At 56.4% G+C, this 23,333-nt stretch overlaps 3 protein-coding genes across 3 annotated transcripts in view; 1 reads left to right on the forward strand and 2 right to left on the reverse strand.

The window, feature by feature from the left end:
* BMP15 (bone morphogenetic protein 15) overlaps positions 1-10,693 on the reverse strand; it is a 71,955-nt gene extending 61,262 nt beyond the window's left edge. Inside the window, exon 1 of the mRNA XM_068205055.1 lies at positions 10,682-10,693. The gene's annotated coding sequence lies outside the window, so the exon portion shown is untranslated. The remainder of the gene's footprint in view (positions 1-10,681) is intronic.
* On the forward strand, positions 1,161-10,141 carry LOC137482600 (chloride intracellular channel protein 2-like). The gene is made up of 6 exons (XM_068205056.1): positions 1,161-1,614; positions 6,051-6,160; positions 6,584-6,709; positions 7,742-7,848; positions 8,234-8,415; positions 8,559-10,141. Exons 1-6 carry the CDS (start codon positions 1,558-1,560, stop codon positions 8,718-8,720), a joined length of 744 nt encoding a protein of 247 aa, XP_068061157.1. The 5' UTR covers positions 1,161-1,557; the 3' UTR covers positions 8,721-10,141.
* A 4,679-nt stretch (positions 10,694-15,372) lies between the features above and the next one.
* Positions 15,373-23,250, reverse strand: LOC137482593 (uncharacterized). The gene is made up of 7 exons (XM_068205024.1): positions 20,782-23,250; positions 20,271-20,391; positions 19,401-19,573; positions 18,258-18,436; positions 17,674-17,827; positions 17,260-17,390; positions 15,373-16,925 (listed from the first exon to the last, which is right to left on the reverse strand). Exons 1-7 carry the CDS (start codon positions 20,834-20,836, stop codon positions 16,143-16,145), a joined length of 1,596 nt encoding a protein of 531 aa, XP_068061125.1. The 5' UTR covers positions 20,837-23,250; the 3' UTR covers positions 15,373-16,142.
* Between the last annotated feature and the right edge of the window lie 83 nt (positions 23,251-23,333).

The raw sequence follows: 23,333 nt of genomic DNA on the forward strand, positions 1-23,333 counted from the left end.
TAGCTGGGGAGGCTGTGGCAGCAGTGAGTACTGGCACACCTCACCTGGGGTCCACAGCGGGAGCTGCGTGCTGGGTGTCGAGCTTGTGATGAGGGCAATGCCATGGCCCTGTGGGGCACTCGCAGTGCCACCAATGCATACCTCTTGATTATGGGAGTATGAGTCAGTGTCCTGTCCCATCGAGTAGCATTCCAAGTTCTCCCACAGTTTTGAAAGGGCAGAAAAAAAAATTGCCCCCACCACTGCAACCCCTAGTGTTAGCACCACTCTAGGCTGTGGAGCAGGACCAGGGGAAACATCTTTGTTGGGGAGTCTCCTCCAGGGGTCTGCAAAATAATTTCCCATCCTAATTGCCTTGAGGGAGATTACTGTCTGATCAGGGTTTGATTATATGGGGAAAGTTGGAGCTTATCCGAGCTGGGGGGCGAGCTGAGTCAGGCATTGGGGATCCCCATTTTGTGCAATGGTACCAGCTATGTGGTCTAGGGGTGTGAGACAGGTCTTGCCTAAGAGTTAAGTCCGTGTATGCTGGGAAGCCGTCTCTGCTGTCTCTGCAGCCAGGGTGATCTGACTGCAAACAGTTCCCTCCCATCCTGGGGAGGAAAGCAAGCTGTTCATCCTTCCTGCAAAACAGCCCAGTTCCAGGAATGGGGCCCTGCTGAAGACATCCCATCCCACCATCCTGCCAAGCACCACACAGCTGGGTGGCTGCCAGGGGCACTCTGGGGTTCCCCGCTGCTCCCCAGCATGCTTCAGCATCTTCTGTCTCCTGCCTTAACTTAAGATTTTGCAATCCTTCCCACCCAAGGGCTATGCTCCAACTTCAGAAAGTCAGGGACATGTGCCCAGACTGCTCCACTCAGCTTCCCTGAGCACTTGCCCTGTGCAAGCCAGCTCCTTGCAGCGAGGGGTGCTCAGACAAGCCCACGCAGGGATCCCCCGAGGGTGGTGGGCTGGGAGAGCAGCTGTACCCTCCCTCTGCGTGGCTGCCTGTCATAATGCAGCCGCAGGAGGCAGCGAAAAGGTCAGCCAGGTTCACACCAAATTGATAAAGAAGCCCTGGGGCACTGGACACCAGCATGAGGGTGGGAGAGTGGCAAAGGGCCAAGACTGGAGCAGCAGGAGGAGCAACAGGCAAGACACTTCCTCTATAAACCCCTGCTCCCAGCTGGGAAGAGATAGCAGCAGTGCTGTGGACACCAGAGGTGCTGGGGATGCCAGCCCACTGCTCGGAGGCACTGGAGGAGCACCTGGGTGGGTGTGATAGACTCTGAATATGACCAGATAGTCCCATGCTGAGTCACGTCTGAGAGGCCCTGCAGCTTCCTCCCGCTGCTGGCGGGTCCTGGCGCACCCCATTGCTCCTCCCTTCTCTGCAAAAGGAAGGAAAGTGTGAGCTCCAGCCCTCTGCGGAGTAAGTAAGTAAGTCCTTGCCTCTCCAGCCAAGAGGCCCAAGGCACCAGCCGTCTGAAAGCCTTCCCCCATCAGAGCCCTGCAGGGGACAGATCGACTCACCACAACAGCGTGCGGCCAGCGGTGCCTCCCCACACTGCTGGGATGGACAGTCGGCAGCACAGCAGCACCAAGGAGCCCGAGATCGAGCTGTTCGTGAAGGTGAGTCTCGGGGGGGAGGCACTAACCCTTTGGCTCACCCTCACCAAGATCCAGCTGGGTGCAGGTGTCTTCACGTTCTGTGAGGCTGGAGATGGGTACCAATTTCAGTGTCACTCGCCACAAGGGCTGGCTAAACGGCTGGGGGACCACGCGGTGGTGTGGGGACTGTGCGGTGTCGCACTCAGCAGTCTGAGAGATGCCCTGGTCTTGTGATGGTTGTGCACCCCAGAGAAGTGGCACTGCTGGCAGCAGCAGGATGAAGGAGTGGGAGCACTCATGCCTCTCAAAAACCAGATAAGACAAGCCCCAGCCTGGGAACAGCAAGCAGGAGGGCTGGGAGCAGCCACTCCAGCTTCTTCTGAGAGCAGAGTTACGAAACGAGCATGGATGGCTTGGGGAACTGGTGTGGGAGTCCACATGTGGGCGAGATGGGGCGGCATCACCGAGGGGTATTGGCTGGAAACGGTTACTGGTTTTTTCCCTGTTAAGCAATTTTCTGAACCCTTTCCTTGGAATAGTTTAACACTCAAATTCAAAATATCTGCAGTGGCCACAGGCAGTGCACAAAGAGAGGAGCCAAAGCTGGTGGCCGGTAGCTGTGTCTGCCCACAGCAATGCTGGGGGCCCCGGGACCCACTGTAAGTGACAATGAGTAGGAGGCAATGCCTCTCTGTGCCACCTCATGAGGTTTTAAGGGTGGTTTCTCTGTAGGCATTCAGGTCCATGGGCTTCATTGCTCTCCTCCTGGGGCAGTTTGGTGCCCAAAAGGACTGGGTCAGAGGCACTGGCTTCCCTGGCACAGGCACCCAGCAGTCCTAGGCACTGAGTGGTGCCTTCCTTGGATAGTAGTTAGACATACTTGCTAGAAAGGATTATGTGAGCCTTACCAGGAGAGTTCTCCCTCGTCCCCTTGCCAAAATTGTAGCCACAGCAGTTCTTGATGGACATTGAGCTTTGCTGAGCTGGATCTGGACAAGTGTATTCTTGGTAAAAGTAATCTGTCTTGAATTCTCTGCTTAACGCTTTTCCTTGGGACAGCTGGAAAAGAAAACAGAACATGAGGTGACTGCAATGGCAGCAGCACATTCTAGGGGGTTTTCAGAGGGAAGTGAAACTGAAAACCAGCAGCAGCATCAGGACTTCCCCTGTGCTGTAATTTAGTGTGAAAAAACCGTCCTGGCTTGTCTGTTCACAGAAAAGTTGATGCTGTGCCTCCCTGTCCCAGCACTCAGGACCCAGCTTTACCAAAGACACAGTGGCTCTAGCTGCTGACAGGCACCTTCCTGTGCCTTCAGCACCTCCCCGGGCTGGGAACGGCCCAGGCACAGCTGCTGCTGTGACCAGTGGCAGCAGAAAATCATGGGGAAAGCTGGAGCTCCCACAAGCACCTACTGGTACAGCAGGGCAGGGCACGGCATGGCATGGCACGGCACCCTGCCTACCTTTCACTTTGGCACATGCTGGAGTTACCATGGTAAGGATGGACAGGGTGCAGAGCAGCTCCCCCTTTACCCTGAGGTTGGGGTTGGTGGTTCCCAAGGGGCTGGCAGCTTCTCACCCTGCCATGTCCCTGGCAAGAGCATCGTCGTGTCGGCTGGGAGGCTCTCCCTGCCAGGGAGGAGGCTCTGCTCTGCAGCTCCACCAGGCATTTAGCTGCTTCCTGGCTCTCAGGTTGGTTGTAGGAGTTGGGGCAGGTCCCATGGGGACTGAATATTTAGCAGTGCCCCAAGCAGGCAAAGCTGTTCCCTCCTCCCACTACATTTAAGGTTATTTCACCACGGGGAAACCACAGGAACTGCAAAGTAGCTTTGAGGTTTCAATGCTCTTTGCAGCCTAGTGATGCCTCAGAAAGTTGGGGCTAAAAGCCTGCAACCCTCCTAAAGATTCTGTGCAAGTCCACGTTGGGTTTCTCTATCATCTGAGGGCAAAAGACTGAGGAATGTCAGTCTGTGCCCCCACCCCAGTTCCTGCTGCAGCAGGAGGAGCAGCAGAGGCACTTTGGGGAAGGAAGTGAAGAGCAATGACTCCCCCCACTCCATGCTGCTCTGCTTTGTCAGGGAGGGAGGGCACATGGCTGCAAGTCTCCTCTGAGGGCTCCTGGCCCCCTGAGGCTTTCCCTACGACCAGTGGTTGCCAGCAAGGCCCTTCCAGAGCCTGATGCTCCCCCAGCAGTGCCTGGCTGCTGGTGGAGCTCCCCTCCAATTCCTCCAGATAAAGGTTTTGGCTCTGAGCATCCTGGTATGGGCTTGATTCTTTCTCCCTGCCATTTTGATTTTCTTTTCACTCTAGTCCAAAATTCCCCACCTCTCTATATTTAAAAGATAAGGGGGAAGACCAGCCTGAACACCTCAGGGACTGGAGTTACCAGACAAGCATGGAAACACCTGAAGCAGGTGATCAGAGTCTATGCCCAGAGCAGCCCGAGCGACAGGCACTCCTCCCCTCTCCTCACCGACCCCCCTGACCCCCCACCCCACCCCGGTCCCCATGCGGCTCCAGCAGAGCTTTGTGCTGCCATGGCTCAGCACAGCAGCTCCTGGGGGACAGCAGGACAAATTAAACCCTCTCATTCCCAGCCTTGTGCCAGGCCAGGGAAGTCAAAGAGGGTGCAGCTGGCAGGGAGAGCAGGGAGGAAAGCATCGGTCCTCCTGCTAGGCAGCCACAAAAGCACTTGCTGAGCTGTTGATTCTGGAGATGCTCCAAAACATGGCCAGAGTTTGGGTCATAGGTGGCAGGGGTGCTGGGGAGGGGGAGCAGAGATGCCCTGTGCTCTTGCCCATGGGCAGCCTCGAGGCTGTTCTCTGACTCTTCCCTCCAGCTCCTTCAAAGGAAGATAGACCCAGTTTCACCCCTTTCCAAAGAAGCCCTATTTGTTATTAATGACACAGGATGTTCCTGAGCTGTAGCCCCTCTGGGAGTATTTGTTATTAATAGACACTGACCAGCCTCATGTGTAGACTCAGCTTTACTGTTGGGCACGTCCTAGGGAATCAACATTTCTCAGTTCCCATTTCCTTCCTCAGATTTCATGACATAATTTCATGACAGTTGAGCATAAAAAATACTTGTTAAAAGTAATTTTTGTTCCTCTGGAAGGACTAAACGGTCTTGGCATGATGGAAAAACAGAACCCCTGCTCCAGCTTACTACCTGGAGTATTGGAAGATTGTTTTGATCCTTTTACAGTCCCTCTTAAGGCGAGTTTGTTGTCAGTCTTCTCTTCCTGGAGAAGCTGTGCACTCCAGATTCCACAGGTTTTTGGGCATCTGTGGTGAATTGTAGCACCTACCTCCAGCCCAGGAGAACCAGGCACAGGTCTCTGTCTCCTCAGCCATCCTGTCTTTGGGTCCCAAAAGAGGTGTGAGCTCTGGAGCCATGTCCAGCTGCCCACCCTGGAAGTTTTTGCTGCTATTTGACTCTGCCAGATCCTTGTAAATCTCATCACCCTTCTGCTCAGACTCAGGACTTCAGCTCACTGTCAGATAGCAAAGCTTAGCGCAGAGCTGTCCCACTAAGGCTCATGTCCCACCACACACTGCTCCAGGGGAGCAGCATCCTTCCGTGATGGGGCTGGCATGAGCTGTGCTGCTCCTCCCTGCCAGGGCAGGGTGGCCACATGAGCACCACGGTTCACATGCAGCTTAGGAACCTGGTAATTCTCTTAAGCTGAGTTTCCTGTGAGCCATTTTACCTCTTACCACAGCACAACTTCTGTCTCACAGCAGCATCTCAGCCAGGTTTTGTGAGCGGGAGAACCTGCCACATCCCTTACCAGACTCCTCAGAAGGTGTTTCAGGGTTTTTGCAATGGATATTTCCAGCTGCTACACAGGAAGGAAATGTGCTTCACTCTTCCTGTGGCCGTGCTCATGCAGAGGGGCTGCAAGGGGCTCCTTTAGCAGCTGACAGGCGTCTCTGTTTCCTCCCAGTGCCGTGTGGGATGCCAGCACAAATCCAAATCCTCTTTGGCACGGCCCTCCTGCGCCCAGCCTGGGGCAGGCTGCTGGGTGGCTCTTGGCCTGGGGACATCGTGCCACGGACCGGAGGCAGACATGAGCAGCACATGGAAACAAATTGCTCTTTTCCTGGCAAACATGAGCTCATTTTCCTTCCCCCACCATCTCCAGACTGGCCTCCTGGCCAAGCCGACCCTCCCTTCCTCCCCGTCCATTAGCGATCACTTTCTCTCCCTGCCTCCTTCTCCACTTCCTCCTGGCTTTATCTCACATTTCAGGGAAAGATCCGACCCCTGGCATCCCGTGTATGCTCTTAGTGGCCCTCAGGGCCATGGCTCAGGGTGGGTCCTACAGCTGAGCCCCCCCGGAATCGGGAGGGGCTCCCTGCAGCGTGCTGTACACAGTGGCTCTTCAGCTCCGGGCATCATATTTTCAAAGTCTGTGTAAGGGTTAAATCTTCATTTTTCTGCTTTCCTGGCAGGCTGGTCTGGATGGAGAAAACATTGGAAACTGCCCCTTCTGCCAGCGCCTCTTCATGGTGCTCTGGCTCAAAGGGGTCAAGTTCAATGTCACCACCGTGGACATGACCAGGTGAGGTGGCACTGAAGCCCTGGGCCAGCAACGTGGTGAGACACGCCCTGCTCAGCTCCCCCATCAGCACTTCCCCCTGCCTGCTCTGTAGCCTGTGTGTCACTGCACAGGAACAATTGCTGCCCACAAACTGCCCACCTCACCTGGGGGGCAAGTGTGGGCCAGCACGGACTTGGGCCACCTGCCAATGTGCATGGCCCAGGGACTCCCTGTCCTGCTGGATGTGAGGATGACTTGAAGGCACCACGGGGCAGATCCAGAGGCTGGGGAACACTTGTCAGCTCCCTGAAGCCAGCAGAGCTGGGAATGTTCCTGGTCCTGTGCTCCCTCCTAGCCCCCACCTCTGCCGTGGCCACTTTCCCTGGGGACTGGTGGAGGCAGATGTGCTACAGGCTCTGAGGCAGCTTGTTCTCTCTGCTCCAGGAAACCTGAAGAGCTGAAAGATTTAGCACCGGGCACCAACCCACCCTTCTTGCTGTTCAACAAGGAGCTGAAAACAGACTTCATCAAGATTGAGGAGTTCCTGGAGCAGACCCTGTGTCCACCCACGTAACTGCAAACTCACTCCTTCCCCATTTTGGGGCCTGTCACAGTGTTGTCCAGGGCTTGGCAGATTGGGGAACCGAGGCAGGGTGCCAGGAGGTGCCCCAGGGCAGCCCAGGCAGGCGGATGCCCCCTCAGCCCCTGAGCCTGCTCTGCAGGGCAGGCCCTTTGATGCTGAGGGGCTGGGTCCACTGGGGAGGGCATGGGGACAACAGGAATGGAAAAGAGTGGGAGGAAATGCACCAGCCATTGCACCCCCACTCTGGGGGCAGAGGGGGAGCGTGGGGAGGTCCCTGCAGGGACTCTGGCATTGGTGGGTTTGCCACCGGCTGTGGCAGCTGGTGTTGAGGTAGAGGGGAATGCGAGACCCCTTTGCTTGTTTATATTCAGTCCACTCAGCTGAATGAAAGCAAATGCCCTTGGCTTGACAGCAGCAATGCAGGTGGCCTACAGGGTGGTTGGGGGGTGGTCTTCCCTGAGCTCACTGGGGAGCTCCCCAAACCAGCCTTCCCCATGCCCTGTGTGGCTGCAGCCCCCCCACTGCAGCAGAGGAAGCTCAAGTGCATTTGTCACTTGCCTGCTTGAATGTGTCTGCCCTTGCAGCACACCCTGGAACATGTCAGCAAACAGAAGACAGTTCCTGAGGAAGTCATGGGAGTTTCTGGCTTCCTGACACCCCTCTGTGCCAATGTGCTTCCTCTGGGCTGGGCCAGAACTGCCTGAAGGAAGAGCTCTGCTCTGGGGTTCTATTGCCACCAGTATCCCCAAACTGTGGAGTATCTGCCCTGAGATTGTCTCCTGGCAAACACCCAGGATAGAAGACACAGCTCACAGGGTGGCAGCTGCAGTAATTTACATCATCATGATTCTTCCACAGCCAGATGAACATCCCCTGCATCCTCCAGTACCAGCCCTGGGCTCTATGGCCCAGGAACTGACACCGCTGTATCCCTGCTCCATCCCTGCCCCATCCCTGCCCCATTCCTGCCCCATCCCTGCTCCATCCCTGCCTGCACTGACATAAATGTCTTTTTCAAGGTATCCACACCTGAGCCCCAAGTACAAGGAGTCCTTTGATGTGGGCAGTGACATCTTTGCCAAGTTCTCGGCGTACATCAAGAATCCGCGCAAAGAAGCAAATATCAGTAAGGATTGTGGGTTGCTGGACTCTAGTGAACCACGCTGCAGCAGGAGAAATGCTTTTGTCTGCTGGCAAATCCTGCCATCGGGTTAAGGTTCCCACTACCTGCCTCACCAAAGCCTCCTTGGGAAGTGGAGGGGCAGAGGGGAAGGATAAAGGCTGTTCTCTGCTCACTCCACAGGGATAACAGCAGAGCACAGGGTGGTGCTGCTGTAGTCCCCTGGGAACAGAGACTGGCCAGGGTCAGTGTTGTGTCCCCATGGTGTGGCCCTGTGGGCTTTTGCCCTCTCTGCAAAACCTGTGGGAGGCTCAGCCAGCTGAGCACAACCTAGTGCTTGCCTGGGAGTCCAGGGCACACACTCACTACTCTTGGTTTCCCGCCCTCCCAGATTTTGAGAAGGCCCTGCTGAGGGAGTTTCAGCGCCTGGATGTTTACCTGAACACTCCTCTCCCAGAGGAGGTCGACCAGGACAGCGTGGAGGACATCACCATCTCCAAGAGGAAATTCCTGGATGGAGACCATCTGACTCTGGCTGATTGCAACCTCCTGCCCAAGCTGCACATCATCAAGGTAATGGCACTGGGCCCCAGGGCCAGGGCAGGGGGGCACCTGCTCCAAGAGGAGCGGACAGGGAGTCCCCCTGCCAAAGCCAGAGAGTGAGTGTCCTCCAGGTCTTGGCAGTTTCAGCCTCCTCCTCCTTCACTCTCCTCTAGATTGCAGCCAAGAAGTACCGTGACTTCGAGATCCCAGAGGACATGACGGGCGTCTGGCGGTACCTCAACAACGCCTATGCCTGCGATGAGTTCAACCACACCTGTCCTGCAGATGAGGAGATCGAGCACACCTATGCCAGCATTGCCAGGAAGATGACCTAACCATAGGGTGGGGTGGGCTGGCAGCATTGCCCTGGCTGAGCCCTCCAACTCTGCAGCCCTGACACAACCAAAACCGGCCGATGGAGAGACTGGAGAGGGTTTACAACATTCGCTTTCAGAAACAGCACCTTGCTTCACAGCCCCTGCCACTGCCTCCTCCTCCTGTGCTGCTGGCTGCAACCCCTGGGCACCAGCAGTGCTGACCACATGTATACACTGCTCCCATCTGGATGTAGCTGCATCCCTACTCCCCGAAAATGTTTCTCACAGCCTGTGACTATGTGTCATGGGAAAAGCTGAGCACCAGCCTCTGCAGTAGCGCTTTCTCATCAAGAGGTGACATCCCCAAATGGCTAGGCCAGCCCAGCCTCCCCATCCCCATCTGTCAGCCCTGTGTGGTCCCAGCCATCCTGTGCTTGTCATGGGATCCCAGTGCTTCCCCTGGGCTGGAGCTGTTTGTATTTGCCTGTTGCCAACCTGCTCAGCACCTGGGGCTGGCATTTGGGCAGCCCTCTCTTCCAAGACATCATCTCCCTCTGAAGATATGCAAAGGCTTTGCCCTGGCAGCTCATCACAGTGAAAAATTGTGCTCACTGTTGAGGGCTGTGACATGGGTCTGACTCCCCACAGGACATGGGGGTAAGGTGGGTGCTGGGGGTGATGCCTGGTGCAACAGTGCCAGGACCAGCTATGGGAGGAAACAAAGGGTTGGGGGATCTGCAAAGGGCCTGAGGATGAAGGGCTGAGGATCAGGGCGTCCCTCCCACGATTGCCAGCACCCAGGGCCACGTGCTGCTGGCTGCAAGGTCCCGCGTGGCTCCTCCCAGCTCAGAAGCCTCTGTGCCTTGCAGAGCCCTGCAGAGGGTGCAGCCATGCTCTAGCTCCATACCCCCTAGTTCCCACCAACACTTCTGGCACCTGAGGCTGGGAGCAGCCAGAGGGTAGGGCACACGTTTAGTTTCCACACTGGGAAGCCCAGGAGAACAGACAGCAGCTGTTTGGCAAAGTGCTGTGTCTGTGCAAAGGTGTGGGCAGTGCCCCTTGGCTCAGCGTGCCTTCACGTCCTGTGTCACTGACATGAGGTGTCACAGCTGCTCTGCACAGCCATGGCATCCCATGCTCCCCCTCTGACACTTCCAGCTCCCCCAGGACTCCCACCAGACTTTGAGAATTCGGCCAGCCCTCCCTAACCAGCCCCAGGGCAAATCGATACTGTACAGTGGGCATGGTGGGTTCTGTGGGACCTGAAGCGAGCAGAGCCCCCTCAGCCCTCACTGCCACTTTCCTCTTTGCACTAAAGGTGTGTCCTTGCAAGCCTGCCTCAGATAGTGCTGGGTTTGGGGACTGGGTTTGTTACTAATGGGTTTTGGTTTGTTGTTTTTTATAAACTAAGAATAGCAATAAACTATATTTTAATATGCCTTTCTGCTGTGCTGTCAGCCAGGCACGAGGGCTGCTGGCGTGGAGGGTGCTGTGCAGTGGCAGGGGCTTTCCTGCAGTGGAAACTCCCGTGAGATTTAGCAGAAGTGAAGCTGTAGCTGCAGTCTCTGCTGGCCTGGATCACTGGCTCACAGTCAGCCCAGTGTGTCCTGGTGCCCGGGGCTGTTCCTCCCTGGAGGCAGGACTTGGCACTTCTCCTTGCTGACCAGCACAAGGTCTGGCTCTTCAGAAGCTCTGCAGTTCGCTGTGGTGTGCTGTGTCAGTGGGAAGTCCTGTGGACGGCTGGGCAGGTTAACTCTGGCTCCAGTGGGGTTTGGAAGTTGATCAGAAGAGAACATGAGGGCAAGATTTGGACAAAACACGTGGATCCATGCTTTCTTTTGCATGATCTTCCTACCTGAGGGCTACCACGTGTCTTCTGCTCCTTTCACATCTCATGGCAGCAAGAGGGCAGTGACAAAGCCTTTGGGCATCTGGGCATCCCAAGCTGATTCTCAGTGCATGCTCTGGTCCCTGGAGACAGGACTCAGCCAGTGACAAGGCTGGTCCTCTGCTGCCGAGAGCTTCCTTGCTGGAGCAGTATTTGACCTTGCTGGCATTCGGAGGAGCCTCTCCCCTTCATCCCAGAAGCTGGCCATGCAGTTCCTCCTTCTGGAGGATGTGTCTGTGAGCTCCAGGTGGCTCATGTAATCCTGGACTCTTTGGCTGGGGTCATCAGGGGACACTCCTGGGGTGGATGCCCCTGCAGACTGGAGAGATCAGTCTGGGCTTCACAGCAACAGGAAAATGGCACAATTCAGGGCAAGTGCTGGGGTCTGGGGAGTTTTGGAGAGGGAAATACTCCTCCTCACTGTCTGGAAAAAAGGCAGGCAGTGATGGAGACCGGTCCACCAGTGTCCCAAAACACCATCCATGAGACAGGGTCATGAAAGATGGCTTTTCTGAGAGAGCAGCACTGAGGTGGTGCACACTCTTCCCAAAGCTGCAGGTACAGAGGCAGCCCCCAGCCACTGGCTGTGTCAGCTGGGACCTGGCCCAGCTCTCTGTGTTGAGGTTTTTCCAGTTCCCATTAGAGATCTTGTTTTTTTCCCCTGACTTCAGTTTCCAATTGCTGTGCTATCAGCCAACTGGAAATGCTTCTAATTATTTCTCTTCCCCTGGAAGGCTTTAATTCAGAGAAATCCAGCTAGAATGGGTCCCTCTGGTGACCTCAACCAGGCCCTTCTTGTGACTGCAGCTCATGCCCTACCTCACTGAGCACCACCACGTTTCCTGAGAGCGGTGGGGAAGTGACTGACAGGCACAAGAAGACTTTAAACTTTCAAGAGCTTAAAATCCTGGGGTCCTGTTCATGGAGGAGAGGAGAACAGGGCAACTTGTTCTGTGCCTTTCCCTACCTGCACCAAGGCTGGGGCTCAGGCAGGTTGAACGGTGCTTGCTTCATAGGTACCATGTGGAAAGTCCCTCTGAAGTCTTGGCATGAGATCCATGTTTCTCAGTCTATTGTGTCCTCTCATCCTGTGGGGTGGGACATCACACTGGGACTTTCTTGAGGAGGAGGGGGCAGGATGAAGAGCAGCCTGAGCCTCTGTTGTTCAATCACGAGGCTGACCATGACCCTGCTGACCACAAAACAGAGGCTCTCATTTCTCGTGGAGTGGTTGAAGGTGCATTATCCAGAGATCATTGATTACCTCTGTTTGCCAGGCCCCATCTGTCAGGCATGGATATGACTGGGAAACAGCTGAGATGAAGCTATCATCCATTTCAAGTGGGCATGCCACCCAGCTGGGACTTTTGTCCTAACAAAAATCTTTATCTAGCCTGTTTTCCATCCTCTGGAAAATAGAGGATGGAAAGAAATCAGAATCCTGCCAGGTTTCATGTCACAGAATGAAAAATCCTGGGGACAGGCTCATGCCATTTGCTGTGGTGCTGTGAGGAGGAAGCACACAACATCTCCCCCCACAAACTCAGAGTGCATCGTGGGCCAATACGCACCCAACTCAGAGGGCAGCGTGCTGGTCCTGTCTGTCACCAGGAGCATGAATGATCCTAGGGAGCAGAGAGCTACTGGAGCAGTGCCAGGAAAGTGGGAAAGTGTTGAGCTGAGCTGCCATTCCCATGGGCTACAGGAGCAGAAATCCCCTGCCGTGCATCTGAAGGATGGGAAGCGCAGGACCTGGCCGTATGTCACAGACCCTGAGAACAGCAGTGGTGAGCGGTGAGGACAACACAGGGGAGGTTGTCCTGCAGACTAAGGGCACCTGGTGACCAAGCTAGGTGGTATATGACTCTGTCAGGGTGCCCTTGGCACCTTTTCAGTGCAGACACTTGCCACGCATCCCCAGGTGAGGGCATGCTCAGACCAGCACATGAAGTAGGACCAGTTTTGCTCTACAGTCCCCTGGGGTGACCTGAACGTCCCAATCACCCTGCTCGGGTCCCAATCCACTGAATTGCAGGAGAGCTCCTGCCTGGAGAGAAACCACACAGGTCTGAGTCACCAAATTCACTTCTCTGCAGCCTGTCAGCCTGCAGCCCTCTTCATGCACATCCTCTAAACACACCACACTCAGGCTCCAGCTTTTGGGGCTCTCACAGTCCCCACCCACATCCCGGTGGGCTTCCTGACCAAGGCAAGCAGCTAAGACCGCTGAGAGGGAGGTGCTGCAGGAGTCAGTGGCCTGGGTGTTGCAGCTCAGACCTGTCAACCCACAAAGACTTTTGGGGCTGAAGGATGGGGTCCAGCAGGACAGCTGTGATGCTGCTGCTCTGTGCCACTTCAGGGACCTACCTAGAGCTACAGACCCATCACAAAGGCAGCTTGCACAGGGAGGCTGAGTGACAGGGCCTTAGCGAGGTCCCCGGTCTTTGCCATATACACAGATGTGCTGGACAGCACTTGAGGTGGCTGTGAGGATTTGGGGTGGCTCTGGGCTGTCCCAGAGGGGTGGCAGAGCAGCTGCAGTGACAGCAGGAGAGAAAGCAGGCAGAGCAGAGTGGGCACAGGCTCAGAGCAGACCCTGCTGTTTGCAGCTCTGCCTCCCATGGTTTTCAAAGGCAAATGGGGATGGTCCTGGGTACTGGCAGCCCACAAAATATAAGAGCTTGATTTCCCCCCATCATTTCAGAGGCCACCAGATCTCTCATGGTTGTCAGGTACAATGGTTCCCACTCAGTGACTGTGAAAGCCCTATTAGCCCCCAAAGAGCAATTTTCCACTGTGCACCATTTTCATAGGCTGGCAGCTCCGCTCTCTGAGAATTAGTAATAAGAAATAAGTTCTTGCACAGTCCTAAACCCACTGTTTCTAATAAAGAGCTGTTTGCAGCGGCATCCCTCTTGTTGCTTTGATCTGGCACCAGCAGAATCTGAAAACACCACGGAGAGAAGCAGGAGCAGCGGCTAGATCGTGGTGAGTCAGAGCTTTTGCCAGCCCCCGCACCAGCTCCTGCAGGCACAGCGCTGTGCCATGGCCTGGGGCCAGCACCAGAGATGGCATCTGACCTCCAGGATGATGCTGCTGTAGGATGGGCTGGGTGCATAAGGCCCAGTCGCTGGCTCAGCCCTTTCCAGGCTGTGGAGGGAGCATGGAATGCTGAGGGAGGACCCGGCTGTATGCCCGTGACTGGGGCTGCAGTGGTGATGGAGGGACTGGTCCTGGGGCTGGGGGCTTACCCTGACCCAGGTCCATCCTCCAGCACAGTCCAGTCCTGTTCAGCACATAACAACCTGCCAGGCAGACCAAAGTGGGATCTAATTCACACCCCACGCTGCACATAGTGGTGACAGGTCTCTCCTGGGACATGCTGGGACCTCACCCCACAGCGAATGTTGCACTTTTTCTCTGTGGTTCTGCAGAAACCCACATGCTACTCGCACTTCTGAGGCAAAGCAGAAACTCCCTCTCGCATCCACTCGGAAACTTCAGCTGCTGATGGCATCTTGAAATGTCATAACCCTTCTGTCTTTTTCCACTCCCCATGAACAACTCTTTCATGTGAGTCGGAACATTGCAGCTGTGCAACCACCCCTGGGCCAGGGCAAGCCCCTGCTGCCAGTGAGTGACTGCCTAAGTCCCCCATGGGCGCCCCAGCACCCTTGTCCTGCCACAGCCTCAGGAAAGAGCTGGTCCCCCTCAGACCTGCAGAGACCTGGCCAGCTGTGATCAGAGCACCGGCCGTGCCCCAGTGCAAGCCCAGCTCCCACAACACAGCAGCTGTGGGAGCCAGTCTGGTCCCACTGCACTGGTCCAGTGTCTCCAGTGTCCTGGCAAGCCACCCAGGACTGGGCTGGAGCAAGACGATGGACACTCTGCTGGGCCTGGACAAGCTCCTGCCTGGGATGTGGCTCCTGCCCAGAGCCTGTGGCACAAACTGCAGCTCTGACTGATGCTCCTGCTAAGAGGTGCCCTGCCTGGGACCATGCAGTGACCTTCCAGAGTGGTGTGGGGTTGGAGGCCCTGTGGGCTATGGGGATGAGGCAATTGATCAAACAGGGCTGCAGGCATGTGAGGGCTTGACCATGACCTTGAGGCAGATCAGAGACTGTGTGGGACAAAGGAGATGGCAACTGGACACCAACTTCATAGGTAGAAAAAAGCATATGGGTAACACATGTGTTCCTCAAGCAGCTCTTGGGACTGTCTCTTTCCTTTTTTTTTTTTTTTTTTTTTTTTTTTTTTTTTTTGTGTTAATTCAGCTCAATTTCTTCAATACATGACATGTCCTCCATCAACTGTGAGAGACTGACCTGGGCCAGATGCCAGATACACCCCAAAGCTGCTCCATCACTCTCCCTACAAGGTCCCAATCCCCTCTAGAAAACCTGTTTCAGCTTGGGCTCTTCTGTCCTGCCTGCCAGGAGCTTGCTCCAGTCATGATCTTCCCGTAGAGTCATGGCCTCCTTTGGGCATCTGGTATGGGGTCCTCCCTAAACTGCAGGTGGATCTCTGCTCCCTCATGGACCCCTGTGGGCTACAGGGGTCAGCCTGCAGTACGAGGCAGGGATGGAACACGGCTGGGGTGTCAGGAGTGACTCACAGGGTCGGAACATGGCCCTGCACAGCCCCAAAGGCTCCCCAAGACGGGCAGCAGTGTACCTCCACCCCTTCCACCAGCTGCCTGGACACTAGACACCAGTTTGTCATCTGTTCCCAGGTCCTGAGTAATTTTTGTGAGTCCAAGAGCCGGGATTTGTCACTGCATTTTGACTCCACTGATCCCAGTCTGTGACACAGCACAAGGAGGTTTCCCCTTGCCTCTGTGGCTTCAGGCACAGCCTCAAAACACATCCTGAGGGACAACCGCAGGGCAGGGCTTCTCAGCCATAAATCACCCCAGTGCTGGCAGCAGGAATAATAAATGTATCCCATGGTGCTAAAAACCAGTCTTTTCCCACAGGATAGCAAGACAGAGATTGTGGGTGTAACTTTTTGCCTGGAAAACCCCGAGTTTACCCTGTGCTTTTCCTGACTGCTGCACAGGGAAGGGCCGTGCTGGGTCTGTAACACAGAAACAACGAATAGAGAAGCCAGTTTTCTAGAATAAATTAGTGATATTTAAAAACAACTCCAGCACAGAATCAACATTTCCACAGAAGTAAAAACCCCAATATTTTTTTATTAAAGAGCTTTATAAATATATATGTATATACATTAGTATAGCTACTGTACCATACATGCACACATACTGACACATCTCTAGATAAGAGTTTTGGGGGCTCAGCGTTGGTGCATGCTCCTTATGCTGTGTGTCAAGAGCACCAAAGCCCCAGAGGAAAGCTCTGGATCCCTTGGCGGATCCTTGGCGGCCGTGCCCGGAATATGTCTCTGCCTGCCCCTGGGAGCCTGCCCCAGTGCCATCCCCAGCCCTGCAGCAGCAGGCTGGGACGTGCAGCCGTCACGGCCGGGGAGCTCGGGGAGGCGCCCTGGGCTCTGCTGGGAGCTGGAGGCTGCCGGGGAGCCCCACTCGCCATGGCTCACTGCCAGATGGGGGCACGTGGCTCGTAGCCGCATGAGGCAGCTGGCCGCAGGACGCTGCGGGGCGAGGGGGGCAGCTGGCAGGGGCTGGAGGGACACGGTTCTGCCTGCTCCGAGTAGCCTTGCTGCACGGTGCTGTCACCTCGTTCTGGCTCAGTTCCTTCGCCACGCAGGGCTTGGGGAGCGCAGAGGCGCTGCCCTTCCTCTGCCTCCACACTGGCCAGGAGCTTCACAGAGCTGAGCTGGATCCAGTGCCCAGCCGTGCCGAGACTCTCCTGCAGGTACTCCTGGCTGCAGCTTCTGCTTGGCACAGGCAGAGGAAGGTGGCTGCCTGCTCCCAGGACTGGGCACTGGCATTTAGAATAAAGCTGGAGGTGCAGGGGGAGCCATGTCTCAGGTACCTGGCTGTCCCTGTCGCCTATGTGGCTGTGTCCAGCCAGTCCCACTAGCACCAGCTGCTCTGGCAAATCATCCCCATCACCTGTCTCCCCATCCCTCTCCAGCTGTGAGGGGACCTGGGAAGCTAAGGCATGCCCCAGCTGACTGTGGGTGCAGGATGGCTCCCTTCCCTCAGTGCAGTTTGGGCCGAACCCATTGGCACAGTAGCCACTCACATCCTGGGCAAGGCCTTGGAGGAGCTGTGGGACCGTGGCTGATGCCTGCAGAGCTGTGGGTGGCCCGTGGGAGGGGAGCGCAGTCTGCAGGAGCTGGGCCACTGGGTCCTCCTCAAGCTGGAGTGGAAGCACCTGCATGGTCACACTCAGCTCGCTGTTCTGGAGAGCCTGCAAGATCAAAAGCAGTGACATGGTCAGCCTCAGCTGGCCAAAGCCCTACCAGCTAGGGGGTTGTGGCAAACTATGCTGAACACCAAGGGCTACACTGCCTGAGACCCCATCCTCTGCTGTGACCCATGGCTGGCCAATGCCCTCCACCAGTACCTTCGTCTTGGGGGACAGTGGTTCAGATGGCAGGGGAGGCACCTGGGTACCAAAATGGGCTTGGTGATGTGAGAGTTGGAGGAAAGGAGGTGCTGAGCCCTTGCAAATGCAAGGCTCAGCACTCTGGCTTGGCTATGGCTACACACAAGGTGGAGGCTGGAGGAGGATCGTCACTCACCAGTGCTGTTGGCAGGCACGTCTCTGGAGGATTGGGAAAGACATGCAGCCACATGACGCAGAACCCGACCGCACTTAGTAGCAGCAGCAGCAGGAAGGAGGCACTCAGCACAGCAGCGAGCCATGGAAAACCTGCCAGGACGTCATAGCATGCTGAGGGGTCACTCAAGCACATCCCTCCCACCCCACCCTCTATCAGTGTTTCCCATCCATGTCACACTGGGCTGTTCCAGGAGGCAAGCCCAAGGCAGATGACAAGAAAGCATCGCCATGAGAGGTCCCCACTGGGCAGCACTGGGCCACAACCCTGACCACAGTGGCTGGGGGTGAGGTACTCACACCTCCACACAAGTTTGTACTGTGAGCAGGACCTGAGATGGAACCATGCCAGCTGAGCTGGTGAGAGTCCTCCCACCTGAAGGCGCTGCTGGAGTCACCAGGCACCGCTCAGCCTCCTGGCTCCGCTCCCTGGCAACGTCTGCAGCCACCGTCCGGACACAGTACCGTGTGCTGCGCTTCAGGTGCCCAAAGGTGCAAGGCACTTCCTCACTCCTCCGTTTGCAGGGCACCTGAAAGCAGATGGGACAGGTGGCCACAGAAGCTGGAGGTGGGGTTTGTGCATGGCTCCACTGCTCTGTGCTGCCTCAACATCCCACTTGCCCCATGGTCCTTCCTCCCGGGCACCTCCAACCCTCAGTTCTTTGCCCCAGGAGGTGTTCAGGTCCCAGAGCATCTCCTGAAACACCTGTGGCATCACCTTTCATGTGAATAGGCCAGTCCAGTTCTTCTTATCCCGGGGAGGGAAGTGGTCTCCTGCCTTGCTGAGGTGGGAGCCCCAGACTGGGGGTGCAGAGCACCTCACACCTGCATGCACAGCCAGGTGTGGGCAGGGCTGCAGCACAGACACCCCCACACCACTGCAACCTGAGATGGTGGCTGCACCAGGAAAGCTTGTGCACGCCCTGCACCCCCTGGGCCCTGCCCAGCTACCACACACACCTGCTGGACAAGCAGGTCCCCGTCGTACAGGTGCAGCCAGTACCACAGCTTCAGCAGCACTTGGTTGACTCGCTTGTAGGAACCAGTTCTTCTCCTGTAGGGAGTGAGTGGTGTGGTGATGTTTACGCTGAGAATTTGGTCCTGGAGCAGCAAGGACAACTTGGGGGGGCCAACAATTGCTGTAGGGAAGGGGAAAAAATTGAAAATTAAGGCCTTCAAAGGAAGGCAGACATCTTGTTCCTCTAGAAATTATATTTTTCTGCCTGACATTCCCCTCGCAGAGCACAGAAGCTCCTCGGGTTTTGCCTGATGGCACTCTGTGCTCTGGAACCAGCTCTAGGAATGACAGCCACCACATCTTCATGACAGCTAGCACTGCTTCTGACTCCTCTTCACACCGACAGACCTGTGGCACCACCGGCTCCCTCTGCTGAAACCTTCACCCCTGAGCCATCCACCAGGGCCTGGAGACCCACTGCCAAGGCCAGCAATCACTTTCTAACTGAATGCACCCACTTCCATGCCAGCTGGATGCAGAGGTAATGAACAAGGGAACACAAAGCGCCAACGTAGAACCCATTTAGCTCACACATTCTGTTTATTGCAACAACCCCTGTGATGGAGGTCAGAGGAGGGTCCTGAAAATTTTCTAGCTCCAAGAGACTGCTAGGTTTTTTGGCCAGAACAGCCAGTCTGTGGCTGAGAAGAGGCACATTCCCACACCTGGCAAACACAATAGTCAGGATGAATGGATCACCAGAGGGTCTGCCCCTGCCAGCACCAACTTCATCCCAGACCATGACAGGGGAGGAAGGTGAGCCTTTCAAAAGCCAAGCCCGGAGGCATATCCTCCTTCCTGCCCCATCTCCCTGCATTCCTCAGAGACCCAAAGTCTCAAGGTGCATTGCTGGCCTGGGGCCTCCTACCAATCACCTCACTGTGTCTCCTCTGTCCGTTTGCTCTTCACCCAGCCCTCCTCCAGCAGCCCTGCCTCATCCCTTTCCTCTGGTAAGGGCTCTTGACTCTTTTCCCTCCAGTATCCTAATATGCTTTCCCACGGTATCCCATCAGATCTCTCCAAGGTCCCCTCTCCCCGTCGGCCCCCCAGGAAGAGCCCAACTGGAGGAGCTCTCTGGTCCTTACTGTCTCTGTACAGCTGCAGCTCGCTGGAACTGGCCCACTCGGACTGCTCACCTCCGGCCACCACTCTCACCCGTGCCCAGTAGATATCATGAATCCTGTCAAAATACAGCTCACAGCCCCAGGAGTCTCTGCTGTTCCCCCCACAGGCACCTGCCTTGGTCCAGTTCGAGGTTCTGCCCAGGGAGAAAGCACAGGGATTGCTTCTTTTCAGCATCCTCCCAGCCCAAAGGGAGGGCTGCCCAGCCACCGCCACCCTGCCCAGGTGGGAAGCGTAGGAAAGCCCAGGTATCAGCCAACAGTGTCCCGGGATGTGTGAGGAGGGGGTCACCAGCAAGATGACTCCCTCCTGGGGACAGACGGTATCTGGCACTGGGCCCTGACCTGTGCTGTCCACAATGAGAAAACACACAGCCATGGCACGGAGAACCCACCAAGGAGTTGAGGCTGTTGAGGCGCTGTGGTATGAGGGAAACTGAGCGAGTGGTGACAGCTTGAGCCTCAGAGAAAGGTGACTTTGGGTGGGGGGTTCTTATCAATACGAGAAGGAGATCGAGCCTTCCTCTCAGTGGTGCCCAGCAAAAGGACAAGAGGCAGTGGACACGAGTTGAAATACAGGAAATCCTATTTAGCATAATGGAAAAAAAACCAAATCCAAAAGCAACCCCTTAGTTTGTTACTGCGAGAGTGACCAGGAAAGGGACCAAGCTGTCCAGGGATGCTATCCTGAAGTTGTTCAAAACCCACCAGGACACAGTCCTGAGCTGACCTTGCATGTGCAGGGGTAGGACAAGCCAATCCCTGCCAACTCCACTGCTCTGTTACTCTGTGGCATTTACTGCCAGACAACAGTAAATGCTCCTCCCCACCTACCTGTTCCTCCACTCCACCTCGTAGGTGGCAGAGCTGGGTAAGCTGGGGTCTGGCTCCCAGCGCAGCCAGACGTGGAAGTTCCGTGCCTCCAGCCTCACGCGCTGTGGCCTCAGCAGCGTCCCTGGGGAGGGAGCAGACGGGTATGAGGCGGTGTCCTGCAGGGTCCCCTCGTGGCCTGGTGCACAGGTTCCCCAGCTTCAGCCCAGCATGGGCAAACACCGACTTCAAAGCAGGTGCTCAGCACCTGTATCCCCCAGTTCATCTCACACTGAGAACAGCCTCTCCACGCTTCTGCCAAAGCAGAGACACAGCAGAGAAAACGGGAGAGACAGCACCCTGACACAGCTGCTGCTGACCCTGGGGTTTTCTTTCTCTTCATACCTCGACGACCACTTGGGCCTCTCCTCTTCACAGGTACCTTCAGTAGGTCTGAGAGGTGTCCCTGGGCCCCCTCCTGCCCCGCAGCCAGGGCCCCCCCGAGACTGTGGTGACAGCTTCAGCACTGGCTTACCCTGGAGCAGGGAGCAGCTGGCCAGGGACAGCAGCAGGAGCGGCGCAGGGCTCATCCTACCACAGCCCGTCCATCTGCCCCCGCACTACGCTGCCACGCTGGGGGCCACAGAAAGGGATGGGTGTGCTGGAGCTGTTCTGCTACCCACAGACATGACGGGCTGCTGGGACCTGGGATTAAAAACAGAAGCTTCAGCCAGTGACACTGCCCCATGGAGTCCACATGCCTATTGTAGCACAGAGATGACCACTATGGAGGGGCAGGGGACCTTGTGCAGCACCCTGGGGGTGGAGCAGGGCAGGTACCCTCAGGGCTGTGGTGGTAAGGGAACCCACAGGGACAGTGGGCAGCTGCCACACTGCTATGGCACTGTGCACGTGCAGTAGCAACTTTCTGTTGCACCCACCTCTGGCACCCCGTGGTGAGAAGCCATGCTGCCTTTGTCACCACGATGTGAGTCTGAGAAAGCTCCTCACCTGATGCTCACACCACTGGGGAGGTGACTCAGCCCAGCTCTGGGCATGACTCACACTGGCACAACCTGTGACACCACTGCCAGGACACCCCCAGCCATCCCACAGCTGCCCTGGTACGGGGACGGCACCGTGTGTGACAGCACCCACAAGGCAAAACGGGGCACGATGAGGGACCCTCTTGGGCTGAAAGCAGAGACCTCAGACTGTGAACCACAGCAGAGGCTGGTCCTGCTGGGCACCTGAGCCTGACACCTGGCCAGTCCCTTCTTACCTTGGTCTTGCCCCACCATTCAGGCACCAGGAATCTTTCCCTGCTCTTGCCGGTCACGGAGGTAACCTTCCTCTCCTGGAGTAGACATGCAAGGGCTTTGAAGCTACCAACACCAACCTTGTGGTTGTGGGGACACATTCCCCTGTGAAGGTGGGGAGCCCAGGGCCACCTCCAGAGGAAGAGGGGTGGGAGCACCCCTGACCAGACGGGACACCGGTGGGGCTGGCTCACCACTGTCACTGCTTCTCACTCTTCCCATTTCACACCGACTTTGCACTGTTACAAGCACAACCACCTCAGCACATGGGTACAAAACATTGCCCCCGTGTCTTCTCTGTCCCTTGCAGCATTAAGAGCTTGAAACAAGGAGGAACAGTCAACAAGCAGGGACATGTAGCTGCAAACTGTGGGCGAGGGCTGAGGTGAGACCTCTGAAACACCAGAGCCAAAGCACAGGCAGTTAGCCTAGGGATTCCTCCCACCCTGAGACCAGCGAGAACCCTCCTGGCTTTGCAACAGAGCCCATTGAAGGAAGCAGCATTTCTGCCTGGAGGGAGAAAGAGCCTCCAGGATTGTTCCTGGGGCTTACGGAGGCACAGAGCTGGGGAACTGATGGAGACCCCAGGACTGGCTGCCTGTGCAGGCAGGGACAGGGCTGCTCTCACTGCAGAAGGCAGCACAAGGGAGGCAATGCTTCCCTGAAGCAGGCCAGTCCCTGCCAGCTCTGAACCCCAGCACATCCGTTCTCCTTTCCTTCAGCCAGGGAAAAATCCCAGCAACTCTCCCTGTGTTGTGGCAACAACTGAGACTGGGAATTAACCCCCTCTGCTCTGCACAGCCTCTCCTTTGTCTGCATCCCCACCACACTACCCTGAAGAACCAGCACTCCCCCCAACCTGGATCCAGCATTTCCTCTCTTCCCCTCAGCCGTATCAGGAAGCCACCTCACCAACCACACTGTTAAACACAACACCCTCCGCTCAGCAACCTCACCTTTGGCTCCGAGTGTTCGCTGGAAGCATCACCACGGTCTGCTCAGCTGCCGGGCTTCCTCCAGATGGGGGACAGTCCGTGTTGTCTGTGCCACCACGCTGGGAGACGTGATTTGATTTGGGTAGTTTGTACCTCCTTTGCTGAGCCAGGGTTTGGTTTTTTTCTTCCTTGCTTCCTCGTTACCAGCGTCCCAGCTGGGCACGTGTGCTCAGCAGTGCCCTCTGCACAGCAGAGCTGAGGCACAGCCTGGCCCAGCACGTCATCCCAGCATCCTGTGCTACCCGTGCAGGGACCATCAGTGACGTGGGGACAGAACGGAGCAAGGGCTCAGGCCAGGGGTGACACACGGCAGGGCAGACACAGGCCAGGACATCCCAGCAAAACCAGCAGCAGGTTTTATCCTTGCCAAGACCAATGCTGCAGGCTGGGCACACAGGGCTGGGGGCCCTCATTTTGCCCTGGAGACCATGAGACACCTGCACGTGGCTCTGCACCACCTCAAGAGCTTCTGGCAGCCCACTGGGACAAAACACAGCTGGACTTGTGCTTCCCAAGAACTGTGCAAGTTCCCAAGAACACTGCAAGGCAAACAGAGCCATTGCTGGCAGCATTGTGGGGCTCATAAGCACCATTCAGCTCTGCCCAGAGCCCGGCAGTCACTGTCAGTCTGGGCATTCCAAAACAAGAACCCCAGAGCGGCCATGTGCCACCCTGGGGGCCAATGCCAGCATCTCCACTGTTGTCCCTCCAGCACTCCAATGGCCAGCGGTGCTGGGTAGCCCTGACACATCCCTGGTAGAGATGGGGCTGGG

Source organism: Anomalospiza imberbis, chromosome 14 (assembly GCF_031753505.1).
Source record: "Anomalospiza imberbis isolate Cuckoo-Finch-1a 21T00152 chromosome 14, ASM3175350v1, whole genome shotgun sequence".
NCBI classification, from domain to species: domain Eukaryota; kingdom Metazoa; phylum Chordata; class Aves; order Passeriformes; family Viduidae; genus Anomalospiza; species Anomalospiza imberbis.

Bases quoted from the DNA above. Each gene is read 5' to 3' on its own strand.
- LOC137482600 (XM_068205056.1), top strand. From the start codon at position 1,558: ATGGACAGTCGGCAGCACAGCAGCACCAAGGAGCCCGAGATCGAGCTG. The intron at 7,849-8,233 runs GTAAGGATTGTG...CCGCCCTCCCAG, and splicing joins GCGCAAAGAAGCAAATATCA to ATTTTGAGAAGGCCCTGCTG. The intron at 8,416-8,558 runs GTAATGGCACTG...ACTCTCCTCTAG, and splicing joins CCAAGCTGCACATCATCAAG to ATTGCAGCCAAGAAGTACCG.
- LOC137482593 (XM_068205024.1), bottom strand. From the start codon at position 20,836: ATGAGCCCTGCGCCGCTCCTGCTGCTGTCCCTGGCCAGCTGCTCCCTG. The intron at 19,574-20,270 runs GTAGGTGGGGAG...CTCCCTGGGCAG, and splicing joins GAGGTGGAGTGGAGGAACAG to AACCTCGAACTGGACCAAGG. The intron at 18,437-19,400 runs GTAAGGACCAGA...CCTTCCCTACAG, and splicing joins GCTGCAGCTGTACAGAGACA to CAATTGTTGGCCCCCCCAAG.